Source organism: Taudactylus pleione, unplaced genomic scaffold (genome assembly GCF_031769625.1).
Source record: "Taudactylus pleione unplaced genomic scaffold, aTauple2 ptg000786l, whole genome shotgun sequence".
In the NCBI taxonomy this organism is placed as follows: Eukaryota; Metazoa; Chordata; class Amphibia; order Anura; family Myobatrachidae; genus Taudactylus; species Taudactylus pleione.
The window spans coordinates 346,542-367,613 of NW_028285188.1; the positions used below are offsets into that span (position 1 = coordinate 346,542).

The following is a 21,072-nucleotide window of genomic DNA, read 5'->3' on the forward strand; positions in this document are numbered from 1 at the left end:
TTTTATTTAAAATGGTGCTTGGGTGGCCATTCGCAAAATGGCGTCTTGCGATCTCATTTTCTAAAATGGCGTCTTGCGGCCAGTCGCAAGATGGCATCGTTATGATCTAAGTTTAAGCTGATCTTGTCTCAGCCAATTATCCAGCTTCAACAGTCCACCCTTTGAAAGCGAGCAACATGCTATCACAATCTGATTTAAAAATTTAATTTAGGCTTACATTTATATATTATTTAGTGTTATTATGGGATAGCACAAGGTGGTTCTTAATCCATCAATAATGTGTCTCTGAGTGGGGACAAAAAACTACTATTATACGCACACCGCGGATTTTAGAAGATCATGGGGGTGATGTGGGGATGCATCAATCCTATAAAGGCAGTCTTGAAGGGGAATTGAGACTTACATTATTTGAGGTGTTTTTAAAGTAACATTTCAATAATACATTCTATGCACGTCTAAATATAATACATTAGATGATGGTATTTCCTAGTTCAGGGTTGTAATGCAGTTCTATATTTACCTCAGTATTCATATTGTCATTACTAACCACCATCATAATTTCGTTCTTTCGTTTTACTCTATTTTTACATTTTCCACACTTCAACACAATAGGAACACACCGAACACATATGCCAATTGTTATGATGACAATCAGTATAAGGATCAAGAATTTGCCTATACTGGCGATCACTTCCTGGACCCATTCCCCTAGACCTGAGAACCATTTCACTGGGTTCAACCATGAGACCCATCCTTCTATCTTCTCCCCTACTTTAGCCACTGAAGCATTATGGTTCTTACGAAACTCCCATTTTAGCTGCAGAATTTCATCCATCTTCTGGTCTATCACCTCTTTGGGGTCGCTGGTATCATTAGTCACATAGGTGCAACATTTTACTCCAAATTGGGTGGCCCAAGTTACGCAGTACCCTCCAATAACAGCAGTTAAATAATTTAACACTAGCCTGTGTTGCACCAGTTCTTTCTCGTATGCTTGCAATTCTCTCCCTGTATACCTGAATGTGTAATCATAAATCTCGGTGATATTATCTATCAATTTAGAAAGTTCCTGAATATATCTAAAATTTAATGTACCCCAAGCTATCCTGGTGGGATCCAGTGCGACAAAAACTTGGAAGCTGGTTGTCTCACTAATTAACTGAGTGGCTTTAGGCACGTCACCAGGTATCATATTTTGTTTGCCTCTGTGTTAATATTGCATGTGAAGTTATGGTGATGGTGTGTTTTTATGGATACCAAGCATTTCAATATGTGTGAGGGTCATAACTTCTGGGACTACTCTTCCCAGGTAAAGCAAACCTTCGGTACTCGGGGAGAGCCACTTATACGCTTTTCTACCACATATAAAATATACATTATCTGGAAGAACGTAAGGAATAGTATGCATCACTGTCATTAAACACATTTCCCTTGCAAATAATCCTATTTCAGGTTCTTCCATCTGGTACATGCAAGTTTCTGGTTGTACTATTTTAGTACAATAACCATTTGGTACTTTACCAATAATTTCTTTGGTGGAACTCAATGTATACCGGTACCTGAAATGTTTCCCACTAGATTTAATTGAGCGTAACAGATCATGATTTACGGACTCATTATCAGCTTTCTGTGAAAGGTCATCGTCTGATTATTCTCCGTCACTTCCCAACTCCCGGGTTTATTGGGGTTGGTTATGTTCAAACACAAAAGTGATCTATCTATTTGGAATTGATAGAGTTTAAAATGAGGTGGTTTGGATGAGAGGAATTTTCCATCCAATGTTTTCCCCTTTTTGCAATTCTAAAATTTCAGTGATATTCAGCAGAAATGGCACCAACCCTACATTATGCTTTCCCTGTGGCACATGTGAACACACCCAGCAATCAGTTTGAGTTAATACTTTGCCTACCATGCTATGATAATCCTCTAAAGGATACCCATCCCAGTACGGGTTATATTTAGGCTGGCACCTTTGGATATAGTTCTCGTTCAACTAGGGACCTACAAAGCTCACAAATACAGGAATTTTCAGACAATAAACTTGCACACCGTTCCCGAGTATCCGGAATAACAGCTCTCTTAACAATAATAGTACTAAGATTGGTCAGACACTCCCCTGATTGGCATTGCACTCCTCCTGACTCCACTCCATCAGCACTGCCATCAGCTCCCATCTCCTCAATCGGTCCCCCGTCACAGAAACCGGATATCCCAGAACCGACCAGGATGGTGAACACTCTAAAAGAGAATATGAAAATGAACACACCAGGCCCATCCATTGCAACAACAAGACCTGCAAATTTCTTTTAGTTCAGGTATCTCACTATGACCTTTTAAATCCTCCCTGAACAAGCTCGCGATTGACAGGACCACGCTATCAGCCTTGTCTCCAACTTGTTTCTCCACCGGTTGATTGACCTTATTGCAGTGAGTGGAATGGACCCAGGTATCTCTCTCAGCCACCTTCAAAGATGTAGTACTTGTCAGCAGCACCTGGTACGGACCTTCCCACCGATCAGTCAAACAACCTGAATGCAAGAAATTTCTGATCATAACATATTCTCCTGGATCAACATCATGACAGTTAGTTTCAGGCATATCATTGGACAACAATTTCAGTTTCTGCTGCGGCTGTTTTAACTGCTTACTCATTGATATAAGATACCTTACAGTTACCTTGTTGTTGCCTTTCAAGTCTTCCTGTGGACTTATAATCAAATGAGGTTGTCTACCGAACAGTATTTCAAAGGGGGACAGATTTAGAGGGGGTCTAGGAGTGCTCCTTATACTATGGAGGACCAATGGTAATGCTTCTGGCCATCCTAGTCCAGTCTCTGCCATGATTTTACTTAACTTATTTTTAATAGTCCCGTTCATCCTCTCTACCTTGGCACTGGCCTGCGGTCAGTATGGGGTGTGAAGTCGGCTATTAATACCCATCAGCTTACACATATTTTGAAAAACATCACCTGTGAAATGAGTACCTCTGTCACTCTCGATGATTTTAGGGATACCGTATCTGCATACAAATTCCTGAACTATTTTCTTGGCAGTAAACACAGCAGTATAAGTGGCCGCTGGGTAGGCCTCGACTTAATTAGAAAATATGTCAGTGCACACTAATACATACTTAAGATTCCTGCAGGGTGGTAATTGGATGAAATCAATTTGTATCATCTGGAAAGGTCCATCAGTCGGTGGAATGCGGGACGGTTCAGTAGGGATCGCTTTCCCTATGTTCTTCCTCAAGCAGGTCAGACAGGACATTGCTCTCTTTTCTGCTTGAAAAGAAAAACCTGGTGCACACCAGTATGCTCTCACCAATTTGCACATACCTTGCTTTCCTAGATGAGTCAGACTGTGTGCTGCCTCAGCCAGGCTGGGGTAATATGCCTTGGGGGCTACTGGTTTACCTTGTCCGTCCCTCCAGAGCCCGGAGGACTCTTGCCCACATCCCTTGGACTTCCAGATGGACTTTTCCTGGATTGAACACAAATTTTGCATCTCAATTATTTTCAGCATATCAATTGTTTGAAAATACATAATTTGTTCAGTTGGAGAAAACATTTTTAACCCTGCTGCCCATTTTGCAGCTTCATTGGCTCTGTTGTTGCCCAGTGACACCGGATCATCCTCACATGTATGGGCTTTATACTTAATTACTGCCACCACTTTGGGCAGTTGGATTGCTTTTAAAAGATGTTTTATGTGTCGGGAATGTGCAACTGGTGTGCCTGCTGCCATCATAAAATTTATCAGACGCCATAGGGCCCCGAAATTGTACACCACCCCGAATGCGTACCTCGAGTCAGTGTAAATGTTAGCAGACTTGCCTGCTGCCAGTTCACACGCTCTTGTTAGTGCTGCTAACTCTGCCACCTGGGCTGAGTGAGGAGGACCAAGAGGTTCAGCTTCTATGATGTCTGTGTCATTTACAACAGCATAACCTGTACATAATTCACCTGTGTATGTTTGTCTATGACAAATCCCATCTGAATAAAATGTCACATTTACATTCTCTAAAGGTGTGTCATGTATGTCAGGTCTAGCAGTAAAGGTCTGATTCAGATATTCCATTCAATCGTGTGTATCATTATGTCCGCTGAACTCACCTCCCGCCAGCAACTCGTCTCCCTCCACCCTTTGTACATCATGTTGTACATATGGTAAATACGTTGCTGGATTCAGCATGCTGCAAAGTTTAACAGTGATGTTTGCAGGTGCAATTAGAGCTAGTTCCCATTTGGTAAACCTAGCTGAAGAAACATGTCTGGTTTGGGCAGAGTTCAGCAGAGCAGATACAGCGTGGGGAGTGTAGACAATCATATCATGACCCAATACTATGTCCTCACTTTTTCTCACCAATAGAGCAGTTGCTGCTACAATTCTTAAACAGGTGGGGAGTGAACTTGCCACAGTGTCCAATTGGGCACTGTAGTATGCTACGGGCCTACTGGCATCACCATGTTTTTGTGTGCACACCATCGGCTTCCGTACAATACAAATCAAAAGGTTTTTTATAATCAGGTATTCCCAATGCAGGTGCTTTTGTCAGACTATCCTTAAGATTAAGGAAAGCCTGTTCTGTTTCCTCTGTGTGTATGACATGATCGGGCTTTGAGGAAGAGACTAAGGGCCTCATTCAGAGGCGATTGGAGGATGCAAGCGGTCGCTCAGAAACTGGGCGGCCACTTGCATCCTGACCGCCCACCTCTGTTGTGGCCATTAGGCTGTGGGTTAACACCTACAGCTCTAATGACCGCACGGGTGATGGTCGCGATGGTCATTGACCATCGCGAACATCGGGGCTTACGACGAGACCCTAGGATAGGGTCTCACTTGTTGTAAACCCCGGAGAGCTTCTGGCTCTGTCAGAGCCGGAAGCTCTCCACTGACATCACTAGTAATGTCAGTGGGGCCTCCCCCAAACGGCAGGCGTTTCCATGGGAACACCTCCGTTTGGGCTGCCACCCCCTGGCCCACCTTCCAAATGGGGTGAGCTGTCAATCTACATCGACAGCTCGCCCCCTTTGGAAAGAGACCTGCTATGAACGGCACTCTCGGTCGTAGCGGGTCTCACGCATGCGCATGAGGGAGTTGGCTCCCTCGTGCACATGCGCACTGGCAAAACATCGAGGCGGCCGTGCGGTCATAGACCGTATGGCCGCCTCTGAATAAGGTCCTAAGTCCTGTAGAGGCAAGGCCAAAATAGAATAACCTGGGATCCACATTCTACAGTATCCACACATTCCCAAGAAGGTACGAATTTGCTACTGGTTCTGCGGCAGTGTCATGTTCTGTATGGCCTGTATTCTGTCATTTGTGAGATGTCGTAACCCCTGAGTTAGGCAGTGTCCCAAATATTTTACTCTGGACTGGCATGGCTGTAGTTTGTCCTTAGCAACTTTGTGTCCTGTATGCGTGAGATGAAGCAACAAAAGTTTAGTATCATTCAAACATGACATAAACGAATAAGAACATAGCAATAAATCGTCCACATATTGAATTAGAACAGACCCATTGGCAGGTTGGAAAGATTGTAAAAAGTCGTGCAAAGCCTGGGAGAAGATACTGGGGCTGTCTATGAAACCTTGGGGCAACAGTGTCCATGTGTATTGTACACCTCTGTATGTGAATGTGAATAAATACTGACAGTAAGGATGGAGAGACACAGAGAAGAAAGCAGAACAGAGGTCAATGACAGTGAAATGGGTTGCGTTTGGAGGGATCTGCATAAGAATGACAGCTGGATTTGGCACTAAGGGGAATTGGCTCTCTACCACCTTATTAACACCTCTAAGGTCTTGTACCAGCCTATAACCCCTCCCATCACTCTTCTTCACTGCAAAGATGGGACTGTTGGCTACACTAGCTGTACGAACTAAAATTCCCTGTTGCAATAATTGCTCAATTGTTGGAAAAACCACTAATTCTACCTCTTCTTTTAGTGGGTACTGGGGAATTTTTGGAGCTTGCCTACCGCCTTTTAAATTTACCATTACGGGGCTTACATTTGCCATTAATCCAGTGTCCTGTCCATCCTTAGTCCAAAGGGAATCTGGAATTTGGGACAACATTTGATCTACCTGAGATGGATTTTCATCTAAACTGGTAGTGATACATTATCCTTTGGGGAGTGTTCCAACATATCCGGCACCTCATGCGCAACTCTCTTTGGGATATCTAGAAATACACCATCAGGGGTGCAATATATGACACATCCCATCTTACATAACAAATCTCTACCCAGTAGGTTAGTAGGAGCTGCTGCAGTCAGAAGGAAAGCATGCCTGGTATGCAGTGGCCCGATAGTAACCTCTGTGGATTTTGTTAAAGGATAATGTTGCACTTTACCTGTTACACCCATTGTTGGTACTGTCTCATTGGTCACCTGTAAATTAACGGGAGATTTTATCACTGACCTGGTCGCCCCTGTGTGTACAAGAAAAGGATATTTAGTACCAGCTACATCAACCATCATGACTGGTTCTTCAATAGTACTTCCCGTTAACCTGAATATCTGTAGACTACAGGTATGACCTGACCCCTAACGTTGGCTTCCATTCTCCAATAAAGCATTAAGGGCCACAATTGGAGCTGGTGCCTGTTTGCTGGTCTCTGTGCATAAAGACATAATTATGGGGATATGCAGATTTTCCCTGATTTGGGGGTCCTACCCTTTTTACCAGACAGTTTCTATTTAAATGTCCAGTTTGTTTACAATTAAAACATGCTCGTGGATTGGATGAAGACACGAGTTGTTGTGAGGTTTGAGCAGTGGGGAAAAGGTGGTTGATATGGTTAGGGATATGGAGGATAAGGGTATTGTCGGATGTATGAAGTTTGTAGGTAATATATGTTTGTGTAGGGTAAGTAAGAGCTGTGTTTTCTGTTGCGTGGGATTAGTGAGGGTGTATAGCTGTTTAGGTGTGTGTGTGTGGGTGCAAGTGTGTCTGCTGGCTGTGATGTTACCATCATTCCTTCCAGAGCTTGGATACTGACAGCCATTAATTTTTCACTCTGAGTCTCTCTCTTCTTTGAGATGTTTTTATCATGTTCTATGGCATATTGTATGAGGGTATCTATTGTGACTCCCCTCTCTCCAGGCTGTGAGGTCGGAACCTGTGTCTTTAAGTTTTCTTTAAGACCATCCATGAGTACAGTGACTATCATTCCCCTGTGGTGAATGCTATCTTTAATATCTTCTAACCCAATGTACTGGGTGATAGCCTGCAGAGCCCAGTCACAATAACCTTCTGCAGATTCACTCTCCTTTTGCTTTATGGTGAAAATTTTTTGTTCCAGTTAACTACTACTGGAAAATATACATCCAATTGAGTTACAATGCGGGAAATGTTACCTTGGTTTACTTGGTCTGTTAAGGGAACGTCATCATCCAATACACAATCTGTGATAAAGTTTGTCATGTCGGTATTGCATGGTAGACAGGCCCTTAATACCACACGCCAATCTTTATTAGTTGGCTCATGAGAACTACCCAAATTCCTCAAAAATCTTTGACATTTGGCTAGTTCCTTTTTGGGATCAGGGAAATAATTTATGATGGAATTTAGTTCTGCTCTTGTCCAAGGACAATGCATTACCACTTCCCTCGTGGGCACTACACCGTTCGCATCTGCATTTCCATTCGGAACAGTTATTATCCGAATGGGATGCAGACGGGTAGCACTGCTACCTTTGACCTTGTTACCTGGCTGGGAGTTTAATCTGTTGCTGCTACGTATGGTATTAACAACTTCCTCTACAGGTGCAGAGGGTGTTAGCATTTCCCTTACTGTTACCGATGGAGATGGCGGCACCACTCGTGATTGTTGTGGTGCAGCATCTATCATCTGTACAGCATGGGAAATGGCAGACATTACAATAGGCTCATCATCCACATCATGAACATTTTCTTTATGGTTGCTTGTTAGATTTTTATGGGTATTTTCGATAACTGTACTTGCACCTCCAACCACATAAGGTGGAGGTGGCGCGCGTGAACTGCTGGCAATACCTTCCTCAGCGCTACCTTGCCGCACGTGCGCGCCATTTTGTGGCTCGCACGCATTGCAATTTAGCGCCGCGGATGTATTTTCTGGCAATGCGCACGCAATGCTAGTTTGCGTCGCTTGCACGTTTTTAAGCCACGCATCCCTTTCATGCTGCCACAAATTTAAACATTCATAATATTTTACCTTTTTCTCTCGGGAGCGCATCAGACTGAGGTGATCCCGGACATTATCCAATACATCTTTATCAAAACTATCAATTCTGGGAAGCGGTCTAACACTCTTCATCATAATTTAAAACCATACATCACAATACCTTACTGCATAAGTACCGTACTTAGTATGCATAATACGATGGCCCGATCCAAGCGGCGCTTCCATTAGCAGCACATCATTGTCTAACATCTCTATTGTTTGCGTGGCTCCCATCTTGAGACAACTTCTACGTTTTTCAATAAAGATTTAAACTGGTGAAAGACAGTCAAGGTACTTCACTTACCTGCAGACGCCTTTGAAAAAGGGTGTATCCACGAACCCTATGAAGGACCTCTAGGTGCCTTCACTCACCTATGGAAGGAAGATGCTCCCATACAATAAATCCCTTTTTGACTACGTTTTAATTGTTAGGGGGCAGCAAAGTACCCTTTTTGTTCCAGTTGATTACGTCCACCCTCTCACCAGCTCACATTCACAATCTAACCAAGACTATGCGGTTCAATTATAATGTTCAAATAAGCCTAACAGATCACACACATTGATTACTGAACGCTATAATCACGCTGGAAGCCAAACCCTAACAAAAATAACAAACCATACACCTGCTCTGTGTAAAAGTAAACGCTATGCTGCTACCGAGTCACTAGGCCGACTTCCTGCGCCTAGCACTTAAGGATCCTACGATGCCCTTAACATTTAGGTCCCGAGTTACGCCCTAAACGAACACTCACAATTACACACTTTTTACCTGCACAGAAAGATACATGTTAACTCAGTTATTGGAAGTGATTGAAAAGAATGTAAACCTCGATGGCTTTGTTTAAACACGTGGCAGCACAACCGGAAGTACGTATACGCTATTGTGCGACTAGTCGCATACACGATAATGCGACTACCACACAACCGTATGACTTAACCTTTAGCTGCGTACGTAAAAGTGCGTCTTTATTACTCGTGCAAAAATGCGACCCAGCCGCGTGTGCAATACTGCGGCGCCCCTTTAAACGTAAGGTTCTATCAACAAAGGAAAACAAACTTTTTCCTCTCTTGTCCCTGGATTCTAGTCAGCGTCCCTTGCTCACACGATAACGGGTAGCAATCTCTCAGCACCGAGCGGTTGCAGATAAACCCTGCATGTGGCCACTCCACCCTTTGGTGAGATATTGATAACCATATGTACCGTGTGAGTAGGTAAGTGACCTCACACTATGAGCCCCCAACTAACTGTACTGAATTTGAACCTCTATACCCTCCTACTTATACCTTCTAAAGCCTACCTATAAACCTCTAAGATTGACGCTTATTTGCGTACGCAGTCATACAGTAAATAAAAACCTTAGACCTGGAACATGTGTTTCCAAAGCACAAAGTAAAAGTACAGTCAGTTACACGCTATGATCTAAGTACAATTTAGCGCAAAGAAATTATATAGACCCAAGTACAGTTATACATACGCAAGCGCTCTGGACCATTTAGCAAGAAGACTCCAGACTGGGGTCACAACACACACATTTATACCCTCACAGAAACAGACAATACAATAGAGAGGAGTGTTGATAATGCCTTTGGTTCCCAATACGGGTGCATCTGTTACAGAGCATATAACAGGTTGATTCAAATAGACACAGTCCAGCCTCCGACAACTGGTTGCCTCTGTTTTCCCTCCTCATGCAAATCCTAACAGTTGGTCATACAATGTACATTTCAGTGCTTTAAGTCTCTGCGGTCCATAAGTTGAGAATGCATGTTGCGATCTTCACACCGATGATACCGGAATGCTGTTGAAAGAGTGCAGATCAGGATAATACCAAACATGGCTTACTTATCATGTATTAAACCTTAGCTACCAAATAACCTTTACTTCACAGTAATTATAATAAATGAACAAACTTGAATCTTATACTTTAAAGCTTATGGAACCTTTCATGTGAATATGTAATGTGTGAGTATTTGGGGTTTGATATAAAGACACTAGTTAACTTGGGGCAGATGCGTTCGCATGAAGCTAATAAACAGCGTTTTCATACTGAGCTCTATGCATTTGCTAATATGCGACATGTTAACAGCGCAATTGTGCGTATTTATGTGTGAATGAGAATTGGTGAAAGATGCAGTCGCATTGTGCTAATAGTAACATCGCTATATGTACTTAAGTGTGAGTTTATTTAAAATGGCGCTTGGGCGGCCATTCGCAAAATGGCATCTTGCGATCTCATTTTCTAAAACGGCATCTTGCGGCCAGTCACAAGATGGCGTCGTTACGATCTAAGTTTAAGCTGATCTTGTCTCAGCCAATTATCCAGCTTCGACAATAGACACTGGGAATCAATGCAAAAACCTTGTTTGTATACAGACACTTGGAATCAATGCAGGGTACTTGCAAAAAACACTTGGGTGGATGCAGGAGATTCCCAAAGGCGGGAATAGCAGCTGTCATGTATCAGGACACAAAGCCAGGAACTCTGACATGGGAGGTTGAGACTTGTACTGCTCTATGATTGACACGTAGGTTCCAATGCAGAGAATGTGACTTAGTGAACTGACTAGGAGTGGTCTATGGTGCAGGCTAAAATCCAACAGGAACAGGTGCAGCTCTGGCAATCATCCCAGAGTAGCAGATCACAGAGAACCTAGAAAGCAGATGTTGGAATGGCACACAGAGAAGAGCAGCACCTCTGGTTGGAGAGTGGTACCAGTGGCAGAACTCCTAGAGACAATGGAGTCATTTGCCACTGGGCACCAGCCCTGAAGGGGACACCTGTCTCCATTGTCCCCCGGCCGTTCCGGGCACTGCATGGAGGGAATTGGTATGAAATACCACCGGCCGCATGGTTCGATTAATGGCAGCGGCAGCCCGACATCAGCAGAGATCCCGGCAGCGGAAGCCTGATAGCGCTGGAAATCCCGATCGTGGATAGGTAAGTATTGTCTAACCTAACCCCCCTAACCCTAACCATCCTTAGGGGTGCCTAACCCTAACCTCCCACCCAAGTGCCTAACCCTAATCCCCCCCCCCTCTAAGTGCCTAACCCTAACCACCCCCTTCCCCACTGCCTAAACCTAAGTCGCCCGGGGGGGTGCCTAACCCTAAGTTCCCGCCCGGGGTGCCTAACCCTAACCCTCCCTCCCCCTAGCCTAACCCTAACCCTCTCGAGGGGGTGTCTAACCCTAAGTCCCCACCGCGAGCCCTAAACCTAACCCTCCCCCCCGCGGCTGTCCGCTTGCGGAGCCCGGCATCACTACGATTGGGATGCCGGGCGCCGGTCTCCCGGCATTGGGGAAATGCCGGGCGTCTACATCTAGACGCCCGGCATTTCACCCTTGCCGGGATATGACAGTTGGGAAGCCGGCTGCCGGTATTTAGGCAGTCGGCTTCCCGATTGCATACCGCATGGAGAAGGAGCGCCACTGATCGGCACTCCACCTCCATTGGTGTAAGTACAGGTGGTGCAGGGGGTGCAGTCACACCCCCTGCACCCTCCATATGCCGGACACCCACTGAGTGTGTTACCAGTGGGTGCCCTGCTCCTTCTCCCCCCCCCGGCACCAGTGGCAGCCGGAGTTCACTCCCGAGCTCTGGCTGCCAGGTCCCGCAATTCACTATGGGAGAGACGTCATGATGTCACTCCCATAGTTCCTAGGAGCAGGCGCCAGGGACCAACGGCAGCAGCACTGGAGCAGGGTTCAAGGTAAGTATTGTTTTTTTTATGTGTGTGCGCGCGCGTGGGGGGTGCTCACTACAGGGGGCACTACTCTGGCTTACTAGAGGGGGCACTACCGGGGCTTACTACAGGGGGCATTACTGGGGGCACTACTGGAGCTTACTACAGGGGGCATTACTGAGGCTCACTACAGGGGGCACTACTGGGGCTCTCTACAGGGGGCACTACTGGGGGCACTACTGGGGCTTACTACAGGGGGCATTACTGGGGCTCACTATAGGGGGCGCTACTGGGGCTCACTACAGGGGGCATTACTGGGGGCACTACTGGGGCTTACTACAGGGGGCATTACTGGGGCTTACTACAGAGGGGCATTACTTGCACTACTGGGGGCATTACTACAGGGGGCACTACTGGGGCTTACTACAGAGGGCATTACTGGGGGCACTACTGGGGCTTACTACTGGGGTCACTACAGGGGATTACTACAAGGGGCTTACTACTGGGGGCACTACAGGGGCCTTACTAATGGGGGCACTATTGGGAGAACTACAACTGGGGGCACTACAGGGGCCCTTACTACTGGGTGCACTTCAAGGGGCATTACTACTGGAGCACTGCAGGGAGCATTACTACTGGGGGCACTACAAGGGCATTACTACTGGGGGCACTACAGGGGCCCTTACTACCAGGAGCACTGCATAGGGGTACAACTACTGGAGGTACTGCATAGGGGGACCAATACTGGGGGGCACTACATAGGTGGGCACTGCATAGGGGAACTTCTACTGAGGGCACTGCACAGGGGGACCACTACTGGGGGAACTGCATAGGGGGGCGACAGCAGCTGGGGCTGGCATAGGTGCTGGGGGAATTTAATTTTTTTGGGGGGGGCACCAACATTTATCTTGCCTCCGGTCACCTAGGATGAAGTTAAGCCACTGAGTGGTACTGCAACAGATTGTGACACAAAGGGCAAAATATACTAAGCAGCGGTTTGATGTCGGTTTCTATTCTAGTCTAAACCCCAGCGGTTTGGTGTTGGGTTCTATTCTGTTCTAAACCCCGGGGGTTTGGTAGCTGTTTTGCAGCAGTTTCTAAATGACAGCCCTGTTCTATTCTATTCAGCCCAGCATCTGCAAAAAAAACAGGGCTATCAAAGTATTTGAAAGTGTCACTTAATACTGTTAGGCATGAGGTACAAGGCACCGGGGTGGAGAGTAAATTTAAATTTCTTCACAAGGCTATTTCGCAGGATTTTGCTATTGTAATAACAAAAGTATGGGAAAAGTGAGCAATCAGTTATTTAATATAGAACAGTAAGCTACGCTTACCAAAGTCTGAAGCAAAGTCTTTATGCCATCTCAGGATGAAACACAGTGCAGGAATTGGGGATGGGCCTTTATATTCAATATTCTGTTAGAAAAAAACTACAATGTCACAGAATATCACCAATATAAATCTAGTTATACAATAAATGATATGCATAAAAAAATAAAAACATATAAAATAATATCACAAATAACAAAAATTATCAGACTTGCGTAGGCGTAGGCTGGTTGTTATAATTGACAAAAAAAAACAGCTGCATACACCTATGTGTCTGTGTTTACTCAATTGAGACCACCAGAAGGTGATCAAACAAAAATGGAAAGAGATGGTGTTGCACTAATATTCTATATGCTGTAAATAATAAATAAATATTAAATTAAAAAATTGACTCAATATGGCAGAAAACCAACAATCGGATTCAAGACACCAAATTTGTTAAAGGAATCAACGTTCTTGATATAAATTGTACTCGAAGATACCTAGTTACAATACAACATGTATTTAAAAAATGTTTACAATCCTTCTGCAGAAGTCTACACAGACTAATCTAATATATAAAACCTCTAAGAATCGATTGGTGTGTACACATATAAATAGCTGTAATAACGCTACATGAAACTGTATTGTTGAATAGCATAAAGATTTCACCGGATTGTAATCCAAAAAGATATAGATATGGATGGATGGTATTGTATCCACAATTAACATTTGGAAGACTGAAGCCCTATTTAGGTCTCCATATGAATGTACTGTAAGTGCTGCTGATGTAATAAAATCCAAGTCTTATATAGACACTTACTTAACTCCATGTACCATGGTAAAAAGTCCCTGTCTATCCAGGTTAGCTGCTGCACTGATGACCTCCAGATCTCTTAAGACTGCAGCTTCTCTGCTCAATAATTTGGATGACAGGTGCCATACTCCAGTACGTGCAGGGACAGGTGTGCAGGTGTTTAGGGAGAAGGAGATGTTCCGAGGCTGGTGTTAAACACCTCTTTCTCCTTACCTTCTTCTGTGGCAGACCAAGTTCTGCAAAAGTGTAGGTAACCACACCCAATTGCTCCTGATTCCCAGAAAAAAATTGCCAATGTCTGGCAGTCTAATGTACAGACTTTTAGCAATGTGTGGTAATCCACTAACGCGTTTTGCTTCTATTCCATGAAGATTTATCAAAGAGTATAATCTGCCATGGAGGAAGATAAGGAGAGAGAGGCATTTAACACCAGCCTCAGAACATCTCCTTCTCCCTAAACACCTGTACACCCATCCCTGCACATACTGGAGTATGGCACCTGTCATCCAAATTACGGAGCGGAGAAGCTGCAGTCTTAAGAAACATGGAGGTCATCAGTGCAGCGGCTAACCTGGATAGACAGGGACTTTTTACTGTTGTATATGGAGTTAAGTAAGTGTCTGTATAAGACTTGGATTTTATTACATCAGAAGCACTTACATTCATATGGAGACATAATTAAGGCTTCAGTCTTCCAAATGTTAATTGTGGACACAATACCATCCATCCATATCTATATATTTGTGGATTACAATCTGGTGAAATCTTCATGCTATTCAACAAGATAGCTTCATGTAGCGTTATTACAGCTATTTATATGTGTACACACCAATCAAATCTTAATTAGAGGTTTTATATATTAGATTAGTCTGTGTAGACTTCAGCACAAGGATTGTAAAAAAAATTATAGTACATGTTGTTTTGTAACTAGGTATTTTCCAAAACAATTTATATAAGGAATGTTGATTCCTTTAACAAATTTGGTGTCTTGAATCCGTTTGTTGGTTTTCTGCCATATTCAGTCAATTTTTTAATGTGATATTTATTTATTATTTACAGCATCTTAAATATTAGCGCAACACCATCTCTTTCCATATGAAATAAAATATCAAATAAATTACATAAACAATAAATAAGAACAATTAAAATAACAATAATATTAAAAATAATAATAATAATAATAATAATATCTTTCTATAACAAAACCACCTATAATAAGGGGAGAAATTTCATAAAATTCATTCAAACAAATTATTATATCCCTAAAACAGCATGTTCTATGGCCTAACACATAAGGTGTAAGGGGTTAAGATTATGTACCTCTAAGAAATGTTTAGGAAGTGAATGTGTGTTTCTTATCTACTCCTGTATCCTCAATTAAAAAACTCTTCATGTTTTGCCTTTATAATCTAAATGACATCGCCATCTTAATAGATAAATACAGAATGTAACTGTGCGAACAGCGCCCTCTAACCTCTATGTCTGTCTGTTATTACCCAGTCTTGTTCTATTACTGTTTACTTTAAAGTATAAAGTTCAGCTGAATTTTCTGATGCTATATAAGTAACTGATAATAAAGAAATAATAAATAAGAGATCAAATAGCATCAGGGGCATCTAGTACAAAATAAATAACATTCTTACATAACCTGAGAGAGGTTTATTCTGGTGACTCAGGCTGACTGTCATTTTTACCCTGGTCAACTAAAAGGCAAAGGTCAACACTTAAAGAAAATAAGATTTTCTATAAGCTTTTGTTCTTTATACCTTTTGTATCTACGCTAAGTAAGTTACAGTAATTATTCACTGATATTGATGTTGTTTGTTCTTCACAGAACCAGAAACTCATGTTATGGTTTTTTATGGTTGTGGCACTCAAATTTTATGCAATGTAGAAAACTACGTAACAACATATGGTAGCCATAGGTCATATACATGTGAACAGGAAGTGACAGTGTCAACTACAACTACTAACAGTGAGTCAACTACAACTACTAGCAAAGAGCCAACTGTGATGGGATGCTGAAAAGTCCTTGGCCTTACCAAGAACCAAATGGACTAGAACCATGAAACTTACATATTATTCCACATTTCACCCTGAAGTTAAACACACTTGGCACAGTGTTTTTGGAGTTTCTTTAACCTTTCTGAAAAAAATTCTGAAGTTTGATCACTCAAATACTGCTCTGCTGCTGATATCACCTCCAAATCATTTGAAAAATGCTTAACTTTCAAAGATTTTTTAAAGTTTGGGAATAGGAAATAGTCTAACGGAGAAAGATCTGGTGAGAAGTGTTTATGGTCTAGACACTCGAACCCAAAATCTTTCAAAACATCCATTGTCTTGTCAGATTTGTGAGCAGACACATTGTCCTGCAAAAAGAGAACACCTTTTATCAGTTTCTCTCACCTTTATTCCTTTAATGCATGCTTTAATCTGGAAAGCATGTTATAATAATATTCAGCATTTATTGTTTGACCCTTTAAAATATAGTCAGTAAAATGTCTATAGAGTCTCCAAAAAATGTTGCCATGAACTTTCCTATAAACCTTTCAGTTTTTAATTTTTTGAAATTCTGCCTGGGGAGAACTTGAGAGCCGACACTGCATGGACTGTTTTTTCTTATCAGGATCGTAGTGATGTAACTGTGTTTCATCAACAGTGACAAGTCATTGCAAAAAATCTTCAGCAGATCGCTCAAAATGCTGCAAAACCAACTTAGAAGTGTCCCCTTGTTCTCTGTTCTCATCGTTGTTCAAACATTTGGCTGACATCATTTGCATGTCCAAGAGCTCATGAATTATGAACCCAACATGTTCCCTAGATATCTCCAGTGTCTTAGCTATTGTTTTAGCTGAGATTCGCCAATCATGTTAAAATCAAGTAATTAACGCGATCAACAATTTCGGGTGCCGTCACTGTTGAAAGTCTCCCAGATCTTGCTACATCTTCAGTCTCAATCTCCACACTAAAAGTTGGCACTTCATTTCTTCACAGTGGAATAAGAAGAGCACTTGTCACTTAATGTCACAAAGTTAAAAGCAGAAATCATATAACCTGCGCTTAGCAAAAAACTCCACCTAGGTGTGACGCTTTGGTAGCTTCCAATCCACTGAATAATGATATGTGTATCATGTAGTCCTTTAGGGACTGATCCTGTCATAGGACGTTGTTTTACTCAAAACAATAAGAAAAGTGCATATAGTGAAGCACAATTTAATAATCAACAAAATAATACATAAAACATCAAGACAATGATTCAGCATTTTTCATCTAGATTGGGTGTCCCACATAGACATAGGAGTTGCAATTACCAAATGGGCAGTTCTCAATGAGCGTGTGATGTAAACACCTGAAAAAAAAAATCGCTATTGGCAATTAACAAAAAAAAAGGCTGCAGTGACAAAATAATGCTACAATTAAAGGAAGTGGGTTAGGCAGAGGACTAATCAGCGCCCCCTCATACACGAACTATCAGATTGTCAACGACATGTATTAGCGCACTGTCAATTACATATCCTAGTAGAAGTTTTGGCCTGCGCAGCAGTACGTATTTTTCCTTTATTCTTGCTAAAATGTTGTACTTTTGATCAGTCATTTCACATCCACCTTAGGGCCTGATTCAGAGCCGCTCGTAAGCGGCCGCTCGTTCGTTCCGAGCGATGTTTGCCCAACTGCGCATGCGTACGGATCGTTATACGCATGCGCTAACCAGTCAGTGCGGGCGAAATTCATGTGCTCGCAAAATAGTGAATGCCTGCTAATTTGATTGACAGAAAGAGGCGTATGTGGGTGGTAACAGGGGAAGGTGCTTGAAAACGGGGAGTGGAAATCAGAACGCAGGCGTGCTTAAAGGTCAAAACGGGCGTTTTAAGGGTGTGCAGAATTAATACAGCAGCATCATTGACCACGTCACTGGGTTATTTTATAGCCAGAACTGCTCACAAAATTGTGGTAGCAAACACCAGCCCCAAGAATAGCGAGCAGTTCATACCCTGGTCGATGTACTCGATTAATCTAATAAATAGCGGACATGACGTAGGATGCGAGCGGCCAGGGGGCGTATTTTTTCAAAAAACAAAAGCAAGTTTTGTTCGCTCGTTCAGACATAGAGGCGTGAACAGACCGCAAACAGCGAACGGTTCATTTGAATAGCCACCCCTTGTTTTAGAACGAACGACCGCAAATAGCAAGTGGCTCTGAATGAGGGCCTTAATGTTCTGTCTCTAAAACGTTACAAAGTGCTAAACGTTAAAAAATAAAAAGTTTTAAACAAACAATTTTTGTATTTTGTAATTTTTAATGTTTATGGAGTGATAATTATAATAAAGTTAGACAAATACATTAAAATTAAAAGCATGATTTCATTTAGATATGTGCGGTTCGGTTCTCTAGAAATCTGAATCCACCCGAATTTCATGAATCCAGGTAAATCCGAGTCGCGGTTATGATCGCCTGAGGAGATCCGGGTAAATCCGGGTCACAGTTCTGATCTTTTTGCGGTTCAGAATTTTGGATTTTAAATCTGAGTTTCGGGTTTTGGATTGCATAAATTATATGATTTTTGCTGTTTTTAAAACTTTATAATTTTTTTTTTTTAAATCCAGATCCAAAACCAAAACACGGGGTCAGTGCCCATCCCTAATTTCATTAGCTATCATCTAATTATCCAGATGTGGGTCCTAATTATAAATAGCTCAGAAAGTAACCACAATTGTGGACATCTGCACAGCCAGATTTATAACCGTATGCTAATGCCAGCATCTGTATGTCTTCATACGGAAGGCTCGCTGCCTAATCTTCGATTGACTCAGAATCTGGCCCATGGTTATTAATCTTGTAACTGACATAAATTTAGGACTAACTTTAAAAATAACAAGAGCAAATATGAAGAAGAATATGCTATTTGGAGTGGGGCACTCAAACGAGGATCATGCCCCATAAAATGGTGAAATTAAAGTCATGACTGGTACATAGCTATACCAGGCTATTTTCTACTTAGAAAGGACAGAATGGGGAGGATTGGAGGAGGAGTAGCTATGTATGTGAAATACAACATAAATGCTATTATAATACAAAATATTGAAGCAACAACTGAGGCCCTTTGGGTGACCATAGAAATGGGAGACAAGGAAATAATTCGCACTAAGGTGATCTATAGACCACCTGGACAGAGACGGGAACTGGATAAGTAGCTATTGCAGGACATTACTAGAATGGCTTTAAAGGAGAGGTCATAATCATGGGAGACTTTAAATTTCCAGATGTAAACTGTGAGGTGTCTGCTGCAAGTTCCTCTAGAAGTGGCCACTTTCTAAATTCCCTTCAGGGAGCATCTCTCAAACAATTGGTGAGGGAGCCCACTCGCAATCATGCTATTCTGAACTTATTATTCACAAATTGTGACAGAACATCGGATGTAAATGTGGGTGAGAACCTAGGATCCAGTGATCACCAAGCAGTATGGTTTAGTATAAAGTCAGGGTCCAATTCATGCCATACACCAACAAAAGTGTTAGATGTTAGGAAGGCTGACTTTGCAGAGATGGAGAGATGTGTTACTGAGTCATTGGCAGATTGGAGGAACTTGGAAGGAGTGCAGGAGAGGTGGGAAAAAATAAAAAATGCAATACTAAAGGCGACAGACCTTTGTCTTAAAAGATTTAGGAAAAGCACCAGGAAAAGGAAGCCAGAGTGGTTTACAAAAGAGGTATCAACGATTGTGAAATTAAAAAAGATGGCTTTTAGGAAATATAAGCAGACTCAAAATAATAACGACAAAGAGGCGTATCATGCCAGAAGGAAGGAGGCTAAGAAGGTTATTAGACGTGCAAAGGGAGAAGCTGAGGAGAAAATGGTCCAGTCAGTATATAAAGGGAGCAAAACATTTTTTAAGTATATTAGTGAAAGGAGGAAGTCACATGGAGGAATAATAAATCTTAAGACAGAGAGTGAGTACATGATCGAGGGAGACAAAGAAATAGCAGATTATGTAAATATTTTTGCTCAGTATTCACTACAGAAAAAGAGGGGAAGGGGCCACAGTTAAATTGCAGAGGCATTCATAAAAATGAGGTACATGAAATCTCATTTACAGAGGAGAGGGTCCTAACAGAACTCTCTAAACTGAAAGTGGATAAATCAATGTGGCCAGATGGGATACATCTAAGGATACTAAAAGAGCTTAAAGGGGTCCTGGTAACACCATTAACAGAATTATTCAACCAGTCGCTAGTATCAGGAGTGATTCCAAGGACTGGAAAAGAGCAAATGTAATACCACAGTACAAAAGTGGAAGCAAAGAAGAGGCAAGTAACTACAGACCAGTAACTACAGACCAGTGAGCCTTACATCAGTAGAAGAGAAATTGATGGAAACACTATTAAATGAAAGTGGTGGAATATCTCAAATCCAACCATTTACAGGATCCCAAACAATATGGATTTACTCAGGGGATATCCTGCCAAACAAATCTTATTGACTTTTTTGACTTGGTGTCAAAAGTAATAGATCAAGGGGGGGACGTAGATGTAGCTGATTTAGACTTTAGTAATGCTTTTGACACTGTCCCGCATCGCAGAATGATAAACAAACTGGAAAGCTTGGGATTGGATTCTATGACTGTTGAATGGATAAGATCTTGGTTGCAGGATAAGAAACAGAGAGTTGTAGCAAATGGAGTGTATTCACGGGAGGGAAATGTTACCAGTGGAGTACCCCAGGGATCTATACTTGGGCCAGTGCTGTTTAATATCTATGTCGGTGATATTGCAAATAATATTAAAGGGAAAGTATGCATTTTTGCAGATGATACAAAAGTATGCAACAGGGTAGACACACCAGGAGGGGTAAAACAAGTGACTGAGGATCTGGGTAGTGTAGAGGAATGGGCAAGAACATGGCAACTACAGTTTAATGTAAAAAAATGCTAAATCATGCACTTGGGTCTCTTTAACCTAAAGGCTAAATATAGTATCAAGGACACAATAATTGAAAATACAGAGGAGTTAAGGGATTTAGGAGTCACCATTTCAAATGACTTAAAGGCAAGCAAGCT

The 21,072-nt window shown here is 42.3% G+C and overlaps 1 protein-coding gene and 1 pseudogene across 1 annotated transcript in view; both read left to right on the forward strand.

Annotated features, from left to right (window-relative positions):
- LOC148475042 (uncharacterized) overlaps positions 1 to 18,254 on the forward strand; it is a 41,819-nt gene extending 23,565 nt beyond the window's left edge. Inside the window, exon 5 of the mRNA XM_088457796.1 lies at positions 15,850 to 18,254. Within this exon, the coding sequence (XP_088313922.1) occupies positions 15,850 to 16,040 (191 nt within the window). The 3' untranslated portion in view covers positions 16,041 to 18,254. The remainder of the gene's footprint in view (positions 1 to 15,849) is intronic.
- A 773-nt stretch (positions 18,255 to 19,027) lies between these two features.
- Positions 19,028 to 20,213, forward strand: LOC148475043 (uncharacterized; annotated as a pseudogene).
- The last annotated feature ends 859 nt before the right edge of the window (positions 20,214 to 21,072 follow it).